The 22,056-nt window shown below is 42.2% G+C and overlaps 1 protein-coding gene across 1 annotated transcript in view; it reads right to left on the bottom strand.

The window, feature by feature from the left end:
• Nucleotides 1-15,475: 15,475 nt before the first annotated feature.
• The window catches only part of ING1 (inhibitor of growth family member 1), a 7,655-nt gene continuing 1,074 nt past the window's right edge, over nucleotides 15,476-22,056 (bottom strand). The window contains exon 2 of the mRNA XM_004704303.2: nucleotides 15,476-17,028. Coding sequence (XP_004704360.1) covers nucleotides 16,325-17,028 — 704 coding nt within the window. The 3' untranslated portion in view covers nucleotides 15,476-16,324. The remainder of the gene's footprint in view (nucleotides 17,029-22,056) is intronic.

Genomic DNA, 22,056 nt, shown 5'->3' with positions numbered 1-22,056 from the left:
CAGTGAGGCAGTGAGTGAGTGAGTGAGACAGTGAGTGAGTGAGAGAGTCCATCTGCTTCCTTAAAGACCCAATCAAGATGCAGTGGTTCAAACCCATCAGTCACTCTTGGAGAGAAAGAGGAATTTTTCTACTCCAATAAAGAATTGCAATCTCATAAACCCTGTGGAGCGGTTCAGCTCTGTCCTATAGGATCACTATTGGAATTCAGTCAATGGCAGTGGGTTCGTATTGTTTCCTTTACTTACTCTTAGTTTGCTAAGTACTATGTAACTTCATAAAGACTACTTACCATAATATTGCAGCAAAAAACCGCGAAGAGATTTGACAAAAATCAGCAATTATAAAAACACTGGCAGCAATGAAAAAATCCAGTGTGAAGAAGAAGCCCTGTGATCTGAAATGTCATTATAATTGGGTAATCGGGACAGCTCTGCCCAGAGAGCATTAGAAGGTTCAAAAAGTAAATTAACATCAAGCTATACCTTATTGGTATTTGGATACATGTAAGTTGAGAAGTGTTTTTGTTATTATAACAGTAAGGATGCTTTCATAAAACTTGTGAATTTCTGCTGAAACACTGCACAAACATTTTGTAGACAGTCATTTGTTGTCACTCCCGATGGTCCCCTAGTGATGCTACTAGATACGCCAAGACTACACAACTCGTGTTCGTAACTTGAAGCTCAAGGACCATGTCCTTTTCTCTGTCCCACATGGTTTCCTTCGTATTCTCTCATCATGTTCAAAGAACTTCAATAACTCCTTGTCCTCAAAGACAAACAAACTCACATCAAGTTGATTTCTATTGGCAACCTTATAGGACCGGGTAGAATTGGCCCTGTGAGTTTCTGAAACTGTAAGTCTTTACTGGAGTAGAAAGCCTTATCTTTATCCCAAGGATCGACTAGTGGTTTGAACTGCTGACCTTGAGGTTAGCAAGCCGAAAGCAGAACCACTATGCCATCAGGGCCCCTTCCCTAACACTAATATAATTCCAGAAGAATTAAGGAGACATATAAGGCAAACATATAAAATTTTACCAAGAAATATGGAACAATATTTCATCATAATACAGAAATTATTATGTTGTAAGCAACATAATAATTACACTGTAGTAATTATTTTTACACTGTTTACATAATAATTACACTGTTGTAAGCAAACTATAATACAGAGCCTGTAAAGAAAAAAAGTTTGGTTGACAATCACAGAAGTTAAAGCTTCTTATGTCAAAAGATGCTAAAAGCAAAGAGAAAATAACAATCCGAAACTGGGAGAAATATGTGTAACTTAAAGCAATAGAAAATCAACGGTATTTAGAATAAGTACAAACGGCCAATACCATGTGAGGAATTGCACAAAATCACTAGTAATGCGGAAAACATAAATTAAACAATGAGATTATGTGTGTGTGCATACCCACACGCACAAGTAATAGAGTTATATGTATATATATATCATATTCTATTTATAATAGATAATGTGTTATATAAGGAGCCTGATGGTACAGTGGTTACGTGCTTGGCTGCGAGAAGAAAGATTGACAGTTCAAACCCATCAGTTTTCCCAAGGGAGAAGTGACTGCTCCCATCAAGACTAACCAAACAAGAAAACGCACTGCCATCGAGTCGATTCCGACTCATGGTGACCTTATCAGACAAGGTTTCCGAGACTGTAATTCGTTACGGGAGTAGAAGACCTCATTTTTCTACAACAGAGTGGCTGGTTGTTTCAAACCGCTGGCCTTCTGATTAGCAGCCCAACGGGTAGCCACTAAGTCAGCAGGCTGCATCATGATTCCAGCCTTAGAAACCGTGTGGAGCAATTCTACTCCATCCTGTAGTCACCCAAGTCAGACTGGATTCCATGGCACACACTCAAATGGATTCTAGGATTATATAATCTTTTCTCATGATAGGGTAAATTTTGTTCGATCAGTAGCCAACGACAATGTGCCACCACATCCACTGGTGGTTGTGACTCATCACGACCCTATACTGGGTTTCCGAGCTGTCAGTCTTTACAAGAGCTGATGGGCTCATCTTCTCCCTCAGAGCAGCTGGTGGATTTAAACTGACTTCCATTCTATTAGCAGTCCAAAGTTTACCCAACAAGGCTCCGGACAATGAAGGTAAGGGGAAATAATTACTCTCATACACTGTTTGTGGAAGGGTAAAAGCTTTCTTGGGGCAAATTGGTCGAAAGACAAAGTGAGACATTATTTTTCATTTAAATTTCATTTCTAAGTATCAGAGAAAAAGGAGCCGATGGTTGGAGCTTGGCTGCAAACTGGAAGGTCAGTGGTTCAAACTTACCAAAGCTTTGTGGGTGGCAAATGTGGCCGTCTGCTTCTATTACACATTTCACGCACGCACGCACGCACTCACCTCGCTCACTGCCACTGAGTTGACTCTAACTCACAGCAGCCGTGGAGGACAGAGCAGACCTGTCCCTGGGGGCTTCTGAGGCTGCAATCTTTATGGGAGCAGAAAGCTTCATCGTTCTCCCTTTGAGAGGCTGGTGGTTTCGAACTGCTGGTTTTGAAGGTAGTGTCCCAGGGCATAACCTGTGACATCACCGTGGCTCCTCTGAAAAGGTGGATGGCCTAGGAAGCCGGATGGAGCCGTTCTAGCTGTGTTTCCAGGGTCAAGGTGAGTTGGAATTGACTCACTGGTATTGAGTTTTGTTTCATATATGAGAAATATTCATAAATATGATGAGACTAATAAAATATATTTACTTTTGAATGGCTTGCAATAAAAAAGCTAAACATGTTCTAAATGTGTGTTTAAATAAGTTAAGGTATACTCATAGGACGTAATGGTTTGCAGTCGTTAATAATGTTAATCTACATCTATTGACATGGAAAGGATAGCTATGTAATACTTTTCATCACTTTGAGGAAAAATTATCTTTTTCACGATCAATCCATAGCTATGATATCATTTACACAAAATCAAAGAAAAGTCAGCTGAATCTTTGCATAGGTCTTTTCCTGATGATCAATTACTGCATAATCCTTGGCACCAGAATTTAATAGCTTCAAGCAATGGCATCTCTTTTATTCACAGATCGGCAAGTTGGGCTGTGCTAGGTTGGACAAACAGTGCTAGGTTGGACAGCTTGACGCCTCGGGCTGCAGTCCTTTGTAGGCTTACTCACGTGACTGCTGACTGATGCTGCTTATTAGCAGTTGAAGCTGTTAAGTGACTGCCTACCAGCAGAACGACTGGCAGTTTGAGTCCATCCAGCGGTGCCTCCAACTACAGGCCTGGCAATCTGTTCCCGTATCTGCTTGAAATCTCGACGGAGCAACTCCACTCTGCACACACAGGTCACCAGGAGGCAGAATGCCCTGAATAGCCACTAACGACAAGAAGCTTGGACTTCGGTTAAACATGTGACAGTTGTTAAGTGGCCTCAAGTCATTTGGACTCATAGCAACTTTGGTACGACAGAAGGAGACATTGCCTGGTCCTGCACCATCCTCACAATTTTTACGTGTGTGACTAGACTATCTGCATGTGGCCTCTTCCTGTCACTGTCTGGGTTTCTCAGAGCCTGATTGGCTGGGTGCTAAGGGGGAACATTCAAAGAGAGACAAGAGAGATCCCGTCAGAGGCTCCAGGGCCTTGGGAGCCTGGGGTTGACTTTCCACTGCATTCGATTATATTTGTTAAGGGTGTCATAAAAACTTACCTAGATTCAAGAGGAAGGAACCAGATGTCACCTTCTGATGGGAAGAGCATCAAATCTGTACACATTTTAAAACCATGGAGCACATGTGTACAATTTTATAAAGCAAGATCTGCAAAGGTAGCTAGTCCCTCGTTCACATCTGTTGTACTCGAGAGGGTAGTAGGATTGGAAAGGGGAGGTGGTGGTTGACTTGGTGAATACACAAACCCAACTTGAATTAACGTAAGGAAAAAGGATGCAATAATCTGCATAACTGGTCATTCCAGGGGTTCCTGGGAGTTCAGTGGTGCAAATGACCATCAAGACGTTCTGTTTCTCTCCTTCTCATCGCGATGACAGTGAGTTTTCTAAGCAGACTTTCTCCATGGACTGTACTAGAATCCCAGGCACAAATCCTAACAGCACCTGCAAAGAAAAAAGATAAAGTAATTTTGCTAGCTCAACAAAAAGTTCCAGAAAAGCTTTGTAAAATTGCTTGGGGTACTTGCCTATTTAATACCCATCACTGTGATGGGCAAGATGGGGCACTGGTTTGACCAGTTCAGTCCATCATATTCACGAGAAGTCCTTCATGTATATACCATAAGCAGATTGTTACGTGTAGTGGTGGGATTGACATAATTTAACAACCAGTTCACTGCCCCAATCACTGTTTTAAATATAACAAAAGATAGACCACATGGCAATTTATTATTTCATGCTGTAAGTACTTAAAATAAAAACAATAAAATAGGTACACAAAACTAAATTGCTAAAAAAACAACAAAAAACTAGTTTGCCCCCCACCCCACTATCATGATCCCAATTCTGCCTTGCAAAAATCTGACTAGACCAGTGGATGTACATTGTACAGATAGCAACTGGAAACACAGGGAATCCAGGATAGATGACTCCTTCAGGACCAGTGGTGAGAGGGGCGAGGCCTGGAGGGTGAAGGGAATGTGGGGTAGAAGGGGGGAACCAATTACAAGAATCGAAGTATAGCCTCCTCCCTGGGGGATAGACAGCAGGGAAGAGGGTGGAGGGAGACGTTGGACAGTGTAACTTATGACAAAAGTATAATAATTTTTGAATTATGAAGGGTTCATGAGGGAGGAGGGAGGGGGAAGGGAGGGGGGAAATGAGCAACTGATATTAAGGGCTAAAGTAGAAGGCAAATGTTTTGAGAATGATGAAGGCAACAAATGTACATATGTGTTTGACAAAATGGATGTATGTATGGACTGTGATAAGAATTGTATGAGCCCCCAATAAAATAATTTTTAAAAAACTAGTTTGCTATGGGTTTTAAAATATTAGTGAAAAAAAGTATCAGTGAAAAAATATTAAATAACACCTGACAAAAGACCAATAAAACTGTCAAGATAGTATTTCCATATTGCTTCTTGATTGGCATCCTCACTTGCAATATTCCTTGTTTTTATCGGAACATCATCTGCTGTGTGATTTATCCTAAACCATCTTTTCACTGTAGAGTACGAGCCATTTCCTTTAGAGGTAGGTCAATTAGATAATAATCATTGTGTTTGATATATTAGTAACAGGTAGGCAACTTTTCTTCTTTGAACATCTTATGTTCATCTTTGAAAAGCCCCATTCTGTGTCTGCTGAATGCATAGCAATTGCTTTGACAATATTTTTAGCTCTTTGGGCACTTTCAGAAATTGCAAAGTTCACTCATAATACCTTGTGGGAATTTGGGGCATAACACAAAGCTGAAACGAGGGACAGGGGTCACCTTCTGGTTGTTGGCGCTTGTTCTCTTTACATTCTTGTTTGGTTGCCGAGGTCACAAGCACAAGGCAATAACAATGTGTTTCATCAAAAGAACAAGTTTTATGAAATGAACACACATTGCAAGCATAGTCCCATCTGATGTTTTATTCTATGGACGAAATGAACATCACTACCTGTGCTTAGAATACTCTTCTGTGCAGATGAATGCTAAAAATGAGTAAGGGATGTAAATCTGTGATTTCCACAACAGGCAGCTGGCTGCACAGCCACCCACCTTGGAGAGAATACTGATTCCAAGGGCTATTTTATCAACTGGTTGAGTGAACTCCACCAAAAATTAGGTATCAGTTCTGCCCAACCATTGTGCATTGGCTGAATCCCACCACTGGTTACGGATCATTGTTGGTTCAAAGCCATAGCAACTTGTAGAACCCAAGACTGTACTCTTTAACGAAGCAGAGTGCTTCCCTCTCTCCTGGGGGGCCATTGGTGGGGTCAGTAGGCAGCAAGAGGCTTAGATTGTGAACAAAAGAATGTTCTGGGCCACCAGGAGCCCTTCAAATTGCTCAGTCTCTTGTAAGCTGTTTTATTTTATTTCTTTTATTCTGATTTCTTATTCTCTGCTTTTCCTATGCTTCAGAAATGGTAACCTGACAACTACAACTGTAAAGAGAGTTCATGTTCCTCCATTATTGACTAATGGAAAATATTTTCCTTGGGGGTGGAACAATTTTTATCTGTGCACAATTTTCCTGCTGAAGTACACCCCACCCCCGGCCAAAGGCATTCATTCACTTCTTTTCTATACCACTTAGTAAAGAATAGTTGGGCACAATAAATAAAATTCTTAGAAGAGTCATACTATAAATATATAGAAGTGTAAAAGGAAATATAATTAGTGAACCTTTCTAGGTATTTTGCTTCAATAAGACATACACCATGGTGATTTAGGTACAGTAATTACTCTGAGTTCTTACTAGTTTGATCAAATTTGCTTTTCCAGGGTCTATTTATTTTAATCCTTTCTTTAAAAGAACTTACGTTTGCAACCTCAGTGGCAGGAATCGTAGCCTCACTTGCACCAGACTGGCGTGCTGTCAGGGCTTAGAGAACGGCAATGATGTGCTTCCTTTACACTGAGCTTTCTAGGTCACTTTTGAGAATCATAGGCCGTGGATCCCACAAGTTATGTCCTCAGGTGTTCTCACCTCATCCTTTTTCCCCACTCTTCAATCTATTTCCCCCCTTTTGCCAATAGAGCTTTCAAGTACTGCTTATATTTTAGAGTCTAATCATGTGTACTGGCACTTCCTGAAGAAATCAACTTTCCTGGCGGAGTCCAGAAATAAGTTCAAATCATGCAAAACAAAATGCTCCTGAGCAGCCTCTTTCTGCTGAATAATAAACCATGCAGAGGGAATAATAAAAATGATGAGGGAAACCATTCGTGTATGCTATTACTTTCAACTAAGTGATGTTTTAGTGAAGCTTTTTGTGTCATGAAAGTATTTCATGAGTAGCCAATGTCTACTGTTCATGTGCGTGGAGCAGGCCAGTGATGCAGACAATCAGAGCGATTTGGAAAGTCCAGGACATAAACTGGGGCCGTTTCTTCTCCCCTCCTAATTTTCACCTATCTTAAAATATGAAAGTTATTTCTCTTCTTGGAACACATCCCAATTAATGGGGATACAATCTGCTTGCCATGGTGGCAAGATAGCTATCCTTTTAAACATGGCATCTATCAGGGCAAAAAAGATTTCCAAAAGAGAAAGGTGTACTCTAAATATAGTATCTGCAAACCCAAGACAGACTCCCAGGAGCTCAGTGTCTAGCACGCCATCTGCCCCTTGGCCTCCGTTTGATGATGCCCGGTGGATCTTTCTTGACCCGGGCCACTTTCTTTCTTCCAGCAATCTGAATTCTGAACTGAGAGGCAGAGCTGGGAGCTAGTGGCTGTTATAAATTCACATTAGTTCTACAGCAACAACCCCTGCTGCTGTGCTCCCACTCTGGTTCTTGGATTCTGTGAGCTGTCACGGATCTTCCCAGCTTGTGTAAGGCCCACTCACTGCCCTTCAGTCGATTCTGACTCTCGGTGACGCTGCACAACAGAGTCCACTTGCTCCAAAGGGTTTCTGAGACTGTCAATTTTTTCCTGGGTAGAGAGCCTACTCGTCTTCCCCGAGTGGCTGGTGGGTTTGAATGACTGGCTTTGCAGCTAACAGCCCCACAGTATCACCAGGCCTCTCTTACGATGGTCCGAGTCGATTAATGTCAGTGCGACCAAAAGTAAGTTTACATATAACAATATAACTCACAGTGAACACATAGAGGGTTTCTGAGGCTGTAAATCTTGACAGGTGCAGATAACTTCATCTTGCTTCTGTGGAGCAGCTCGTGGTTTGAACTGCTGACCTTGCATTAGCAGTCCAATACTGGCCATACAGCCCCCCAGGGCTTCTACAATATCATTACAGTAAGTATTTATCAAGCAATTCCTCATGCAAAATGAAAATCTGGGAGAGAGCAATCCATTTCTAAACTTTATATATAAAGTGTGAAACCCTATTAATAGCTATATATTTTCTAAATTGAGTACCTTCAAAAAACGCATAAGGTGAGATTGATGCTGGCAACAAATGTACAAATGTACTGGACACAATGGATGGATGGATGGATGGATTGTGCTAAGAGTTGCACGAGCCCCCAATAAAAGATGGCACAGGGCTGGCGACGTTTAATTCTGTCATGTGTAATGCCACCACGAACCGGAGACACAGTAGCTAAAAGTACTAACAACGACAAGTGGTTTACACATTCATTATTACAAATACGTTCCTCTCACAAATCAATGCTAAATGCCCTTTTCTGTGTTCTTTGGAAGCCACTTGGAATTTAATAAAGAAATTGTCTCACTTAAAAACGTCAATTCTCAGATCCATTATTTACTCAATAACTATTTATTGAAGGGATGGCATAGTAGGTTATGTGCGGGGCTGTTAATTGCAAAGCCAGCAGGTTGAACCTACCAGGCTCCTTGGGAGAAAGATGAGGCTTTCTACTCCTGTGAAGAGTTACGGCCAGGGGAGTGGGGGAGCAACGATGGATGTGGGAGCAGGGAGGGAGCACTAGAACTGATTGTGATTACACATCTCACTGTAAAAGCGATTTAACCCTGAAAAAAAAAGGTTCTAAAATTGATTAGGGTAATGATTGTCATCAATTCTTCTTGACTGTATGATAAGTAGATTATGTGCCAATAAAACTGTAAAAATAGAATTTTAAAAAGAAATTAAAAAATAAAAGGCATTACCATCTCAGAAACCCCGAAAGGCAGTTTCACCCTATTCTATGAAAAAGGCATTCAAGTAGAATCAAATATGAGAAAATAAATACATAAAAATGAGTGCATTGGCGTGGTAATATACAATATCAGTGATAAATGGATGGCACAGTTAATCCAGGTGGAGATCTATATAGCTAGATATACATATACTACGGGGTCACTCTAAGTCAAAATTGGCTCAATGTCTATGGCAGTGAGTTGAGATGGTTTACCAGGAACACAACTACCCCAACTAATGGCTGCCTAGCGGAGTCTCAGCACACACATGAAGCAGTATGACACACAGGGCAGGGTACTGGCATGGATTCACAGTACTTGTCAATCCATCTTGTCGATGGACCGACAAAGCGCTGCGACAATGGGCTCAAACAGAGTAACAATTCTGAGACACCGCAGGAGCAGGTGGCGTTTGGTTCTGTTGTACACACGGTTGCCCTGCGCAGGAGTCACCACGATGGCACCCAACTATCACAATGCTTCGACCTCTCTAGTAAGTCGCCACGGACTGATCGTGGCGACGTTATTCAAGCATTCTGGGCCTCATTCCTCACCTACACATTAAAGGGTTTGAACTAAAATTTCTATCCTCTCTCAAGTACAATCAAAAGATGAGTCAATTAGAAGTTTGTTAAGTGTCCATCCTGGGAAAGATAACCTTACTCTTCTACTTGGTCTTCTACAAAGAGAAATAGCATCATTTATAGACAAGCAGCTGCAGGCCACGGACTCCTCATGTGGGATGACACAGGAAGATGCATTTTATTTATATTTAGAGCCAACCTTTCCATTTTAGAAACGCCTTCTTGCCCCCAGAGACGGCATGTCCAAAATGGATAGTGATCCTGCCACCGTGGCAACCGGCTTGTATCTGGCTATCTTCGCTTTATTCTAGGGCTAGTCTTGTTTTTCACCAACTGTAAGCAATCTCAATTACACTTTTAAAAATATGTCTGTTAAACAAGAAGAGTCAACAATTGGATATATAATTCAAATTATATTTTAGAATGCTAGCCACAAAGTTGATGGTTCAAGGGCATCAACTGCTCCAAGAAAGACGAGGTTGCCCACTCCTATGGAGGTTTAGTCTTGGAGAAGCCTGGGGGTGGGGGTGGGGGGTGGAGTTCTGATCTGTCTTGCAGGGTAGCTAGGAGTCAGAATTCACTTGATGGTGGCGGGTTTGGTTTGGGGTTTATATTAAGACTAAGGAGGAAGAGGTGTCTTTCTATTTTATTCTAAAAGAGTATAGTTTTGGAAACCCAGAGGGACAGTTATATCCCGTCCTACCAGGTCATTATGAGTTGGAATCAATTCAATGGCAGTGAGTTGGTTTTAAGGAAACCTGGTGACATAAATGGGGAGCCCTGGTGGCATAGGGGCTATGTGTGGGGCTGCTAACCCGAAGGCCAATTGCTGGAAATCACTAGTGCTCTCCGATGACTTATATAAGATATATATATATATCTCAATCGTACAATTATGCTTATTGAGCCCGAGATTAGCGGTGGGGGGCTGGCTCCCCCCAACCCCCACCAACTTCATACTACAGTGTGAGTCAGAACTGGCTCAGTGGCAGTGAGTGTAAGGGCCCTTGCGGCCAGTGGTAAATGCTGGGCTGCTAACCAAGAGCTGGCAGTTTGAACTGCAGCTGGTTTCAGAGCAGAGATGTGGCAGTCAGATCCAGAGATTCACGTTCTTGGAAACCTGATGGGGCAGCTCTACTCCAGGAAAGTCGACTTCAACAGAAATCTTTTCTTTTTAAAGATTGTATGTGATAAACTAGCCCCTTCATTCCAGTCTTCGACTTCACGTCCCACACTAACTCCAGAACAGGATGCTACTTATTTAGCTGAGTAGGTTCTGCTGCAGAGCAAACCAATGGGACTGACCTACGGGGCTACCAAGCCTGTGAATTGTTCAGGAGCAGGAAGTCTTATCTTTCTGCTGAGGAGTGCCGGCTGGTTCTAACCCAACGCTCAACCCATTATGCTACCAGGGCTCCTTACACTCAAGACCAAACTCACTGCCACTGAGTCGATTCCAACTCACAGAGACTCTATAGGACAAGGCAGAACTGCCAATGCTGTGACACTTGCCGGAAGCAGACCGTCACATCTTGTTCCAGCAGAGCGGCTGGTGGGTTCAAACCGCTGACCTTTTGCTTAGCAGTGGAACGCTTACCATTGTACCATCAGGGTGCTCATATAGCATGCTGCACCTGGCAGACGGCTTAAAATTCTAACTACATCCCTGGCATTCATTATAGGGCAAAATAAGAAACTTGCTATACAGAGTACTTCTTTACCTATATGAAAATCAGATGCACATGATATACACGGAGGAAGGGTATTTATGGCAACTGTTGATTCTGTCTGAAGATCCTGTCTTCAGACTTATCTGAAAGAACCGAGGGCTTGAACCTACCATGAGGTCAGCTGAAGAAAGATGTGGCAGTCAGCTTCCATAAAAGATTATGGCCTTGGGGGCGTTTCTTCTCTGCTCTGAAGGGTTGCTACGGGTTGGACTCTGGTTTAGATCTGTTCCCCATTTATTCAGGCAAAATGCTCAGCAGTGCTGACTGTCCCGGGCACCTCATGCTGTGGGCCAGGCCACACCCACCACCATCTAGTCAACTCCCATTCACAGGGACCCCATACAGGGTAAATCTTTAAGGGAGCAGATAGTCTCATCTGTCTCCTAAAGGTGGTGGCTTTGAACTGCTGACCTTTGGGTTAGCAGTCCAGGATTTACCTGGCAGCGCCACCAGGGCTTTCTGTGAGACGAGGAGTTTGTAAACCCTGTCATCTTTCTAGTCACAACAGAGGACCTACCAAACTCACTGTCATCCAGTCGAGTCCCACACAGAGCCACCCTATAGCATAGGTAGAACTGTCCCTGCGAGTGTCTGAGACAAACTCTTTATGGGAGTGGAAAGCTCCGTCTTTCTCCTGTGGAGCAGGTGGTGATTTTGAACTACTGACCTTGTGGTTAGCAGCCCAACACATAACCACTGCCTCCCTGGGGCTCAATGATAAATGTTAAGAGACTCAGTATATCTCCTATTGTATGGTTTCAATTAATGTTACCGAACAATGCCAGGTCCTGCTTGTTAGGTGGATGGTGGTAAGAGAACGGGGGTTTTGTAGGCAAGTGCAGAGATGATGGATGTGTTCTTGTCAGAAATAAAAAGGACCCTGAAAGCACTGTGGGGCAAGCTGTTGAACTGCCAACCGTGAGGTTGGCATTTCAAACCCACCAGTCACTCCAGCGAAGATTTACAGACGCGGGTTCCCTATACAGGGTCACTGTCGATGGCAATGGGTCTGCTTTGGCGTCGGAAATAAAAACATGTTGCAAGGCCGTTAACAAGGTATACCAAGTAGTTAGTACAGTGTCTAGCACATTAAGTAGACAAATCGCTATTATTTTTGTCAATTGTGCTGTAGTTTAACTTTTACTCAAAATCAACTTATTAAAATCTTTTACAATGTGTCCCATCATAATTTCTTAGTAGAAATAAGGATTTGATAGACTGGCTTGTATAAAACAAGACCGTTGAACTGCTCCTCCGTTTGCCCTGACTTCTGTTAAGCAAGAATTTTAAATGAAAGAAATACCACTCCCAACTTCATGCAGTCAGGTTATAGTATACAAAGCATTTTGAAGCAAGGAAAGAAGTGACCTAATGCTTTTCTTCGTTCCCTTCAAACTGTGTATTTGCTTTCATTTTGGGGGGGAAGGGTGAGGGAGAGGGGAGTGTTGGGGGGAGTATACAGCAAGTGTTTTGTTTGTGAGGGGAAAAAAAGGAATATTCTTAAGTCCCTCATTTAAAACAAAACCTCCAGCTCTCGGTGGTGCTTTTGATGTAGCCCCATGACACACATTTTTCTACCTTTCTTGTCACCTGTCCCAGATCCATATTGAGAATGAAGTGATACGTGAACATGGTTGACAGGAGTTATTGCTTGTCAAAATTTTCACATAAAACAAATCCAGCAGCCTGCAATTTCCAAACTGCCTAAAACTCCCTGAATCTCAATATGAAAGTGGAAAGGACCACACGCTGAAGCAGGAGAGACAGAAAATACTCACCAAATTTTGTTCTCTAGCGCGCCAGTGACTTCAAAGATCTGCGAATTACGTTAGGGTGAATGGAGGAAAAGCTCACTTCGAATACATTGTCTTCGAAACTACACAGGCAAGTTTTAAAGCAATTTTGCCTAATGAAAGTCTTTTTTTTTTTTTTTTTTACTCCAAGGCTTAATATTTTAATGTGTGTTACCTGGTACATGAACTTGAGATACAAACTGTTAAAAATATCATGTCTTTCTACAAGAAATGCCTACTAGTCAAGAAATTGTATCAATTTTGATGTGTTTTATGGCTTCAGCATTTGGAATCACTGAGTCTTACCTGACCGACACTGGTGTATAAAACCCCAGCTCCTTGCTGTTCTGAATCACAGGAACCACATCAAGACAGAATGCAAGTGAACGGCCATGTGTAGCAGCTGAGCACTTTCTGAATGTGCTACTGGGGCTCCTACATATGCCACCATACAATAAATGAACCACCGGACAATGTCCAAATCACTGGAATGTAAGTCTGTGGGGGAAGGGACCTCTCACTGCTGTACAGATTCCATACCAGCAACTGAAAGACACCACCTTCATGCTGGTCCTCTGAACCCGCATTTACTGCCACCGAGTAAATGTTGACTCATACCAACACTATTAGGGGAGAACTGTCCTGTAAACTCTTTAACCTGAGTAGAAAGGCCCTTCTTTCTCCCAAGGAGCAGGGTGGCTTCAAACTACAGACCTTGTGGATTGCAGCCCAATCCATAACCACCACTCCCCACGCCCCCAGGGTTCCTTCCTCAAACACTGTGCTCATTAAATACTTGTTACTGAATGAACTGGGTTATGTCCAGCTTAAAACACAAAGCAGTGTATTCTAATAACATTTTAGATCCTTTATCAGAACCTTAACACCTTGGTGACTATTCAAGTATGGTTGACCATCAAAACTAAATTACTTTTCACTAATCTTAAAAAAATATTCTTAATCCAATCTTTTCAGAAAATTTACCTGAGTTACCTGGAAATTTATTGCATCTAAAGTTTGATGGTGACAAATACTTACCTGTTTTTTTAAGCTGCTGACTGGAATTAAATTTAAAACGTAATTAAACTAAAAATTTACTTTTGTAAGGTTCCACATTTTAAAAGAAGAAATGGTTAGTGTATTGTCCCTATTAGAGCATCTATTCACTTAAGTAATGGGACAAATATCCAACATTTAAATAACTAAAAACCATTCTTAACTTACATAACCTCATTTATTTCTCTAAACCACTTTTTATGAAATAGACATGTTAGAAGTGAAGAATTATGGATTGAGAGGTAAATACTTTGAGAGTGAATCCCTCCAGGTCGAAGAATTCCAACAGAGCTGACTCTCTTTCCATTACATAATTGGCTGCATCAAAATGGAATGAAACATGAAGAAATCCAGTATCAGCAACTGAGTTAACTGGGTCTTCACTCCCATAACTTAATTTTTATTATTAGTTCCAATTAAAACAGGAGAAACCAGCAAAAACCTACCATTTTACAAAAGGTTCTTTAAATGTTTATTGCTACTGAATATTTATCAAGTATTATTTTAATATTCTTATCACATAGTGAATCCCCCCACCCTTATTTGCCTAGATAAAGCTCATCAAATTTAAATAATCTGAATTTTTCAAAGTTCTGGAGTTGTGCGGGAAGTACAAACCTTTGCGGGTAGTGATACGCAGAAAGTGCAAATGTAAATGTATGATGTAAAGCTCTAATTTTCTACCAAATAGCTTTCCATACCGGAAGCTGTTAACAGGAAACCAAAGAAGCTTTACTTGGCATAAATACAAATTTTCGTTTTTCATTAGTTGTTTATCAAGTAAAGTAAATTATTATTTTACTTTACAACAAAAATATACTATGTATGTCCTTAAGTTCTGCAGTGAGGTTATTCAATCTTCCTTTGTGGTACCTTCATAAAATAGGTAAAACAGGCTACAGATAGAAATCAATATGATCATGTTTAGACTTAAATTGAGTCATGTATTTATGTCTTAGAAAAAACACATTGACCCTTTAAGTGTGGGCTTAAATAAAAAATCCCCTATCACCATGCTAAATGTTAGTCCAAATTAGGGACAACAACATTGTGAAGGGCCAGAAAATGCTTTATGGGTCATGTGGTCTGTCCCAGTCAACTCTGCTATTGTACAGAAGCAGCCATAGAAAACACACATAAGCAAACCACCATAGCTGTGCTCCAATAAAATTTACTTAGGGACACTAAAATTTGAATTTCCAATTGCTTTCCTGTGGGCCACAAAGTTGTTTCCCCTACCATTAAAACAATGTAAAGGACCATTCTTAGCTCACAGAACTTACAGAATCAGGTGGTGAGTCAGATCAGACTACCTGTGGGCTATACTTTTTCACACTTTGGTCTAAATTTTATATTCTTTTTGACTTTCCTTCGTTGATGGCAATTAGGTAACTCCTACTTTATTACTATTGTCACCCAAGGACAATTAATACAGAATTTACTTAAGGCTTTGTTTAAAATGCTGGTGTATATATTTTAAGATCAAAATTTTAAGAATTGCTAATGTCAAATTAAATATACTGCTAGAGTGAACTGGCCAAGTTTCATTTATTTCTTAACATCACATCTATACAGCTCTCATACATACAAAAGAAACGCACCATAGTTTCACAAGCGCATCTGGCTGCATTTCTCATTATAATACAAGTGCAAGTTTACTCGGAAATGTACATTTATACAGCTTTTCTACATTAAAGACTGCTACACTGTAACTTGTGATAGCAAAAGCGTGACATGACGTCCCATGACTAGACCATTTTCATTTGGTTTAATATAAAATGTACTCAATCATTTAAAAATTGCCGACTGGGGAAGAGGCCAGTATATAAAATATTTGTCATGTAAAATTTAATCATTTACCTTTGTAAAAAATAATCTTTTAACTCTAAACCTTTGTTACTGAATTGTTAGATGGATATACATTATGGTAGCAAGAAACAAATTTGCTATGAGCGGTCGTTTTAGCCACTAATTAAAAAAAATTTAAATAAAAAATAAACCAGTATTAATAAAGTAATAACATTATTTTTATTAAAATATTAGCTAAACGAATCTTCTCTCCACATTTTAATATTAGGTTGTTTCCAAAGTCACCAAAAGAGAAAAAAATACCAGTCTGAGACTCACACAAGTGTTTAACTCAAACCTCCATTTGTGGTTTCTAAAATGCTGATCCAGACCACTGTCTTCTTACACGTGTGTACCCATGAAAACAAAAGGAAACTCTCCCTGCCATCCCGATGAAAGAAATGGCTCCTTTTCTAACATCCTTTAAAAATATACATTTTACAATCCTCACACCTCCACAAAGGTGACAATGTAATAAATACACTTTTTCTTTTTACTCCTTCCTCACCATTCAAAGAAATGTCCACAAACTACCTGTTGTAAGCTCTTTCTTTTTTGGATTTCTCCAGGGCTTTGTCCATGGTTTTCTCATTTTCCCCTCTGCACTTGGGGCAGTACCACTTGCCCTTTGGTTTATGGTTAAGTCCCACGCACGAGAAATGGAACCACTCGATGGGGCACTCGTCATTGTCACAGCCGATCATCTCTCCATAGGAGACCTGATTGCACAGACAGTACGTTGGCTCGTTCGGGTCGATGGGAAGGTCTGCAGGAGAGGCTTCCCGCTCGGCTTTGGCCTTAGAGCGCTTCTTCTTCTTTGACGTTTTTGCTTTCTTCTCTTTCGGCATTGCCGGGGTGATGTCATCGGGATCGTGATTATTGGACGCATTCTCGCGGTTCTCGTTGTTGCGCTGGCGTCGGGATCGCTTATTGTTGGGCTTTTCGGCTTGAGTGATTGTCTCATTCTTTGATTTATCTTGGCTGGTTTTGCCACTGTTGCCCGTGGTGTCGTTGACCTCTTGATGAGCCTCAAAGAGTTCCACATGACTGTCCACTTGTCTGGTCCGGTTCTCAACCAGCTCTACCATCTGACTCACAATCTGAATCTTTTCATCGCCCAGTTCCTGGCTCTGAATCAGGGCTCTCTGAATGCAATGCAGAACTCTCCTCTTCTGGGTACCATCAGTCTCATGCTTAAATCTCTCATAATATTCATCCAATTCTTTTAGAATTTCTGCAAAGAAAAAAATGTTAAGTATTACACTCATACTACAAACACTAATGAGGAAAAGCTTGCTGATTAAATAAGCCTTTTATTTAACTCTCCATTGTGCATGGTTGGCCCAGTATTAAGATCCTGCAACTTGTAGGTCTCTTTAGCAGACTTATTTTTTCTCCCCTGTCAAAAAATTAAAAACACACACACCAAAAAACCCCAAACAAAACCCCCCAAAACTCTAGAACTAATTACAGATGCCAATACAGTTTTCATTTAGCAAAGTGCCCAAGACACTGTGTACAATTTAGAGTTGTGGGTGACAAACACTTCTGTGACAGGTATCAAATTATAGATAAACTGCATAGTCCCCTTCTTTTTTTAAAACTTATGCCTATATTTCCATCATTTTCATTCTAATACTTTTCTAAGAATGTTAAGGCCTATTACACTAGAGAAGTTACATACATTTATATAATGGCCCTAACTGGTTTGAAGACCAGGATTAGCAGGTCAGGCTCTAGACTCCTTAGAGGTAACAGACTTTTAGTCCTCTACCGTTTTATTTCTCTGTATTACTGAAAACAAGGCAATAAACGACACAACCTCAAAAAACAAAAACAAAAAACCAAAGCATAAAACAAATTCAACTCACTGCCATCAAGTCACTTCTGAATTACAGTGACCTAGCCTTGCTTTAAATTAAATGTGGCAGATTTATTTTCCATTTACAGCTTTAAGCAGTAACAACTTTCTATCTATAAATGACAAAAGATTTTAAAACCTGATCAGAGAACAGAACAGGATGGCGTGTGCATGCCTCTCCTCTGTGCTGTTGTTGGCTCTGAGAGGTTTACAGATGAAACTGCTCACAGAAAGTCTGCACTATGTTAGTTCACAGCCACGCTCCTCCAACCCACATGATTTCCTTATAAAACCCAATCATCAAACCTTGCACCAATTTGAAGCCAGCATATGTGGTTTTAAAGTATAATCAGGCAATTTCTCAAGAAATAAATGTTAAATGAGCTAGTTGAAAAGAGGCAAGTATTACTGCCAAAAGCCCATATAAATACACACATGAAGATTTCCAGAATTATTTTTTCCAAATACTTTATATCATCGTGTATAAGCCAAGTTTTTCAGCACATTTTTATGCCAGTTTTGTAGTAAAATTAGGTACCTCAGCTGATACTCGGGGTAGCTTATACTCGAGTATATACATTAGTAATCATTAAGTAAAATGGTATCCTATTTTTCTCTTGAAATTCTTGTAAAGTCTCTTAAAATAATACAATCATACTCTCTAATTAGGGAGGTATGTGGGTACAGGCGGTGGTGGTAGAACATGTCATAAAATCTAACCAGCACACTCCCCAAATCTTATCTGTAAGTAGTTGTAAGCACAGACAAGTACCCATCACATAAAATGAGAACCCTAAACGCTGCCACTGAGTCAATTCAGACCCACAGTGACTGCTCCATAGGGCTTCAGATAACACAAAGCTCTAAGGGAGCAGTCGCATCTTCCTCTCAGGGAGTGGCGGTGGGTTCAGGGTCCTGGCCTTGTGCTTGTCATTATCAGCCCAACTGGTGACCTGAATAAAATCTGGGCAACATTCAAGTTTACATAGATAATAAACACTACCCCATGATATCTTCCTCTATTCTTGAACTGAAGATAGGTCCTGGACGAGAAACAGTGTAGGCTGCCAGACACTAGAAATGTTGAACTTCCAATGAGGCAACTAATCCCGCAAATAAATGGTGGTGCTCAATCCATCCAAGTTACATCTTATGGATGGGACAGTAAAAATCTGTGCCATTCATTGTGAGTTACAAACTGCAAATGGTTAAGTAATCTAACTTCTACAAACAATGCTGGCATTTCTTAGAAATTGAGCAGGATTCTATCATATTGATAACTTAAAATCTGCAGCTTTTCTATCACAAGTAAACTTAAATCCATGTTTAAGGTTTCATTCTGAAAGAGGACGCAAAATCTCACCCCAAATTACAAAAAGTCGTTCTGCACCTACATAATCGTATATATTTTAGATTTTCCAAGCAAATGAGTCTATCAATAAACCACTGTAAGTATAGGTATCTCTGATCAGAAAAAATCCTACCAATGTTAAATAGGCAAGGTATCTCCAGGTACATCCACCAGTGACACCCTGCCTCTTCAACCCCACCCTTCAGCTCCACTTCAAATTGCTGGTGACCCTTTCTTACAAGGGATCCATACCAACATTACCTATGAATGCCATGGTATCATGCAAAGAACCCACATAGCATTCTCCTAAGGGCGTGACTGCAGCAAACACAAGTGGCTAGCCCAGTTCTCATGCTACTCAGTCTTCCGTAGACAGAGGTTTGCACCCAAGTTCCTTATAAAAACAGGATTCCCTTAGGGTAGGTGGCTACTTTCCTTGTAATACTTGAAAAATAGTCTAAACAACTTCTAACGCAATTTATAATTGTCAAACTAACCAGAACCCATTCTTAAGATTTAATTGTCAAAGAGTCTTAGCAGCCCAATGGTTAAGAACATAGCTGGAACTTCTGCTCAGTAGCTTTATGGAGCAGTAGAGACTAGAGCCACAGCAAGTTATTCCATTATGAGTTGGCCTGTTAAACTCAGTTTGACTAGCAAGATAGAAGAGGGCTTTCAAAATGCCCATGGAAAATGAAATGAAAAGAGAATGAACTTTTATCTATGAATTTAAAAAATCCCCTCAGTTACATCAAAAGCTTAAATATTTAGTACTACTGTGCAGTCTTTCAACATTTGCAGTTAAGCCGTAACCAAATTTATTATCTTGATGAACACGCATCTGCTCGCTGGATATTTCAGCTTTATAGTTTATTTTCCATTGCATTCCCTCAGAGTAGAGGATGGTAGGATGGTTGGAATTTTCTCTAAATACATCTTCATCAATTATCTACTGAGAAGATATTTTTGGTTCTGGGGCAGCAACACTGACTTCTTCACATTAGAGAAGGAATAATCAAGTAGCTTTATGGGGTATATGGATGTGGCTATTAGAGAGACTTTCTAGTCATTTTGAAAGCTCGCATTAAGTACTACTACTGAACAGGCTAGGGAAAGACTGACTTCTAGGCAGGCTGGCAAATGCATAAGACTGGGAGGGGGTGGGGGTAGGGTCTGTTTTCCTCACTCCCACCTTGCTTTTTAATTCATAAAACTATTAGAATTTTCTGTGATCCTCAAAATCTAAATTCAGTGCTCCTGAGTCCATTCTGACTTATAAACCCCCTGCCACTCTCTTAATGATTGAGATCTAACCCGTGTTTGGGGCTCTGGGATTTACAAATTCAAGTTCAGGGGGTGAAACCTGGGACAGGTTTCGATTTCAAAGTGGGGATTTACACTGGCCAAGGAGGGCTTCTTGTGGATTTCTGAAATCTTTGCCGGAGTAAACAGTCACATCTTTGTCCCGCGGAGTGGCTGCTGGGTTCTAACCTCTGATCCTGGGGTTAGCAGCACACCTGGGAAAACCAAACTCACTAAAGTCAAATCGATGGCTACTCATAGCGACACCATAGGGCAGGCGGAACTAACTGCCCCAGTGGGTTTCCGAGACAGTAGAAGGCCTCCTCATTCTCCCAACCACAAGTGCAGAAATGCAGAGGCCAGGCAGGACCACAGGCCCTGCTCCCTCCCCAGAGTCGCCCCGGGGGGCGGGGGTGTCACTCACGTTTGCAGGAGGCACCTGAGCCTGACCACCACACGGCCGCCAGGAGGAGCCCCGCTCCACGCGCCACCCAGGTCAGTCAGTCCACCTCTCCGGGAGGCCGAGCTCTCTCGCGGTCGGGAGGAAGGCCAGGCCAAACGACTGGAGGGGATGGACATCCCCGTGGGCCAGGGGCCCGGGTCGTGCGGGCTCGCTCCCTCTGGGAGGGTGACTCCAGTCGCTCCATCAACCTCGCCCGGGGCTCGGGTACTCTAGCTCCGAGCCGCCAGCCTGCTCCGGTCACCCGCATTGTTCCGCGACCGGAAGTGGCCACGACTGTCCAGCCCAGAGGAGGAATCAAGGCGGCGCCGGACCCGAAGCAACCCCACCAATGGGGAGCAGGCGTGGCTGGGCAGTGAGCCCCGCCTCGGGGGGTACCGCCTATGGGAATCGCCAAGCGGGAAGGCGGAGGGATCGGTACCGGCCCCGGTGCAGGCGACGCTCCAATCACAGCCCAAGGCCTAAGAACACGACCCTCCCCAGGAACGCTAAGTGCCAATCCGAGGCCGGAGGCCGGCCGACCAGAAAACATTCAAATAAACTCGACCTCCCTTCTCCCCGCTTCCTCCTCGCAGCCCTCTCCGCCCCTCTCCACCAGAGAAAAAAGCAAGCAGCGGAAACCGAGACTGGTGCCTGTCACTGCGCACGGCCCACCCTCCTCCGAGTCGAAGACCAATTGCTCTGGAGCGAAGTGTAAGGACATTCCATGGGGAACGCCAGGGCCAATCACAAGGAGGCTGAGGCGGGGACGGTCCGCAGTATGCTAATGAAGCCCTTATAAAAAACGCTGCGAAACCGCCTCTTCGGCAGAGCGCGCAGGGGCGCCTTCCGCAAAAGGGAGCTCTCCGTAATTGTGGGCGAACGCTGCCTTTCCACCGCCCCCACCCCTTTTCCTTTTCCTTGCTGCGCAGCCCTGTAAACATTAGTAAACTCCAAGAGATGGTCCACGTTCAAAACTGGACTCCTAATGTTTTGCCTGACCTCGGAGAAAAGTTTCCCCAACAGCTAACGATTCCCAGCGGACATTAACCCTCAACCTCCTCTCTGACACTCTTCTTCGCGGGCAGGTCTGCAGAGGACCCACAGGTTCTCTCACCTGCCGTATCCATTCCTTCATTACAACAATCTCTCCCCCCACCCCCCTCATCTTCCGGAGCACAACACAGATCGCCCGATTTCCCTGCCTTCACTCCACCCCCCTCCCTCCCCCACTGCAAACACATCGAATCAAGCCCTCATCCTCAGCAAACTATGGCCAGCAGCCTCTCTCCTTAGCACATTGGGGCTC

Source organism: Echinops telfairi, unplaced genomic scaffold (assembly GCF_000313985.2).
Source record: "Echinops telfairi isolate 266 unplaced genomic scaffold, ASM31398v2 ScPeMD7_7467;HRSCAF=8505_1, whole genome shotgun sequence".
In the NCBI taxonomy this organism is placed as follows: Eukaryota; Metazoa; Chordata; class Mammalia; order Afrosoricida; family Tenrecidae; genus Echinops; species Echinops telfairi.
Note: the sequence above shows the minus strand (reverse complement) of the source record. Positions and strands in the feature narration are given on the sequence as shown.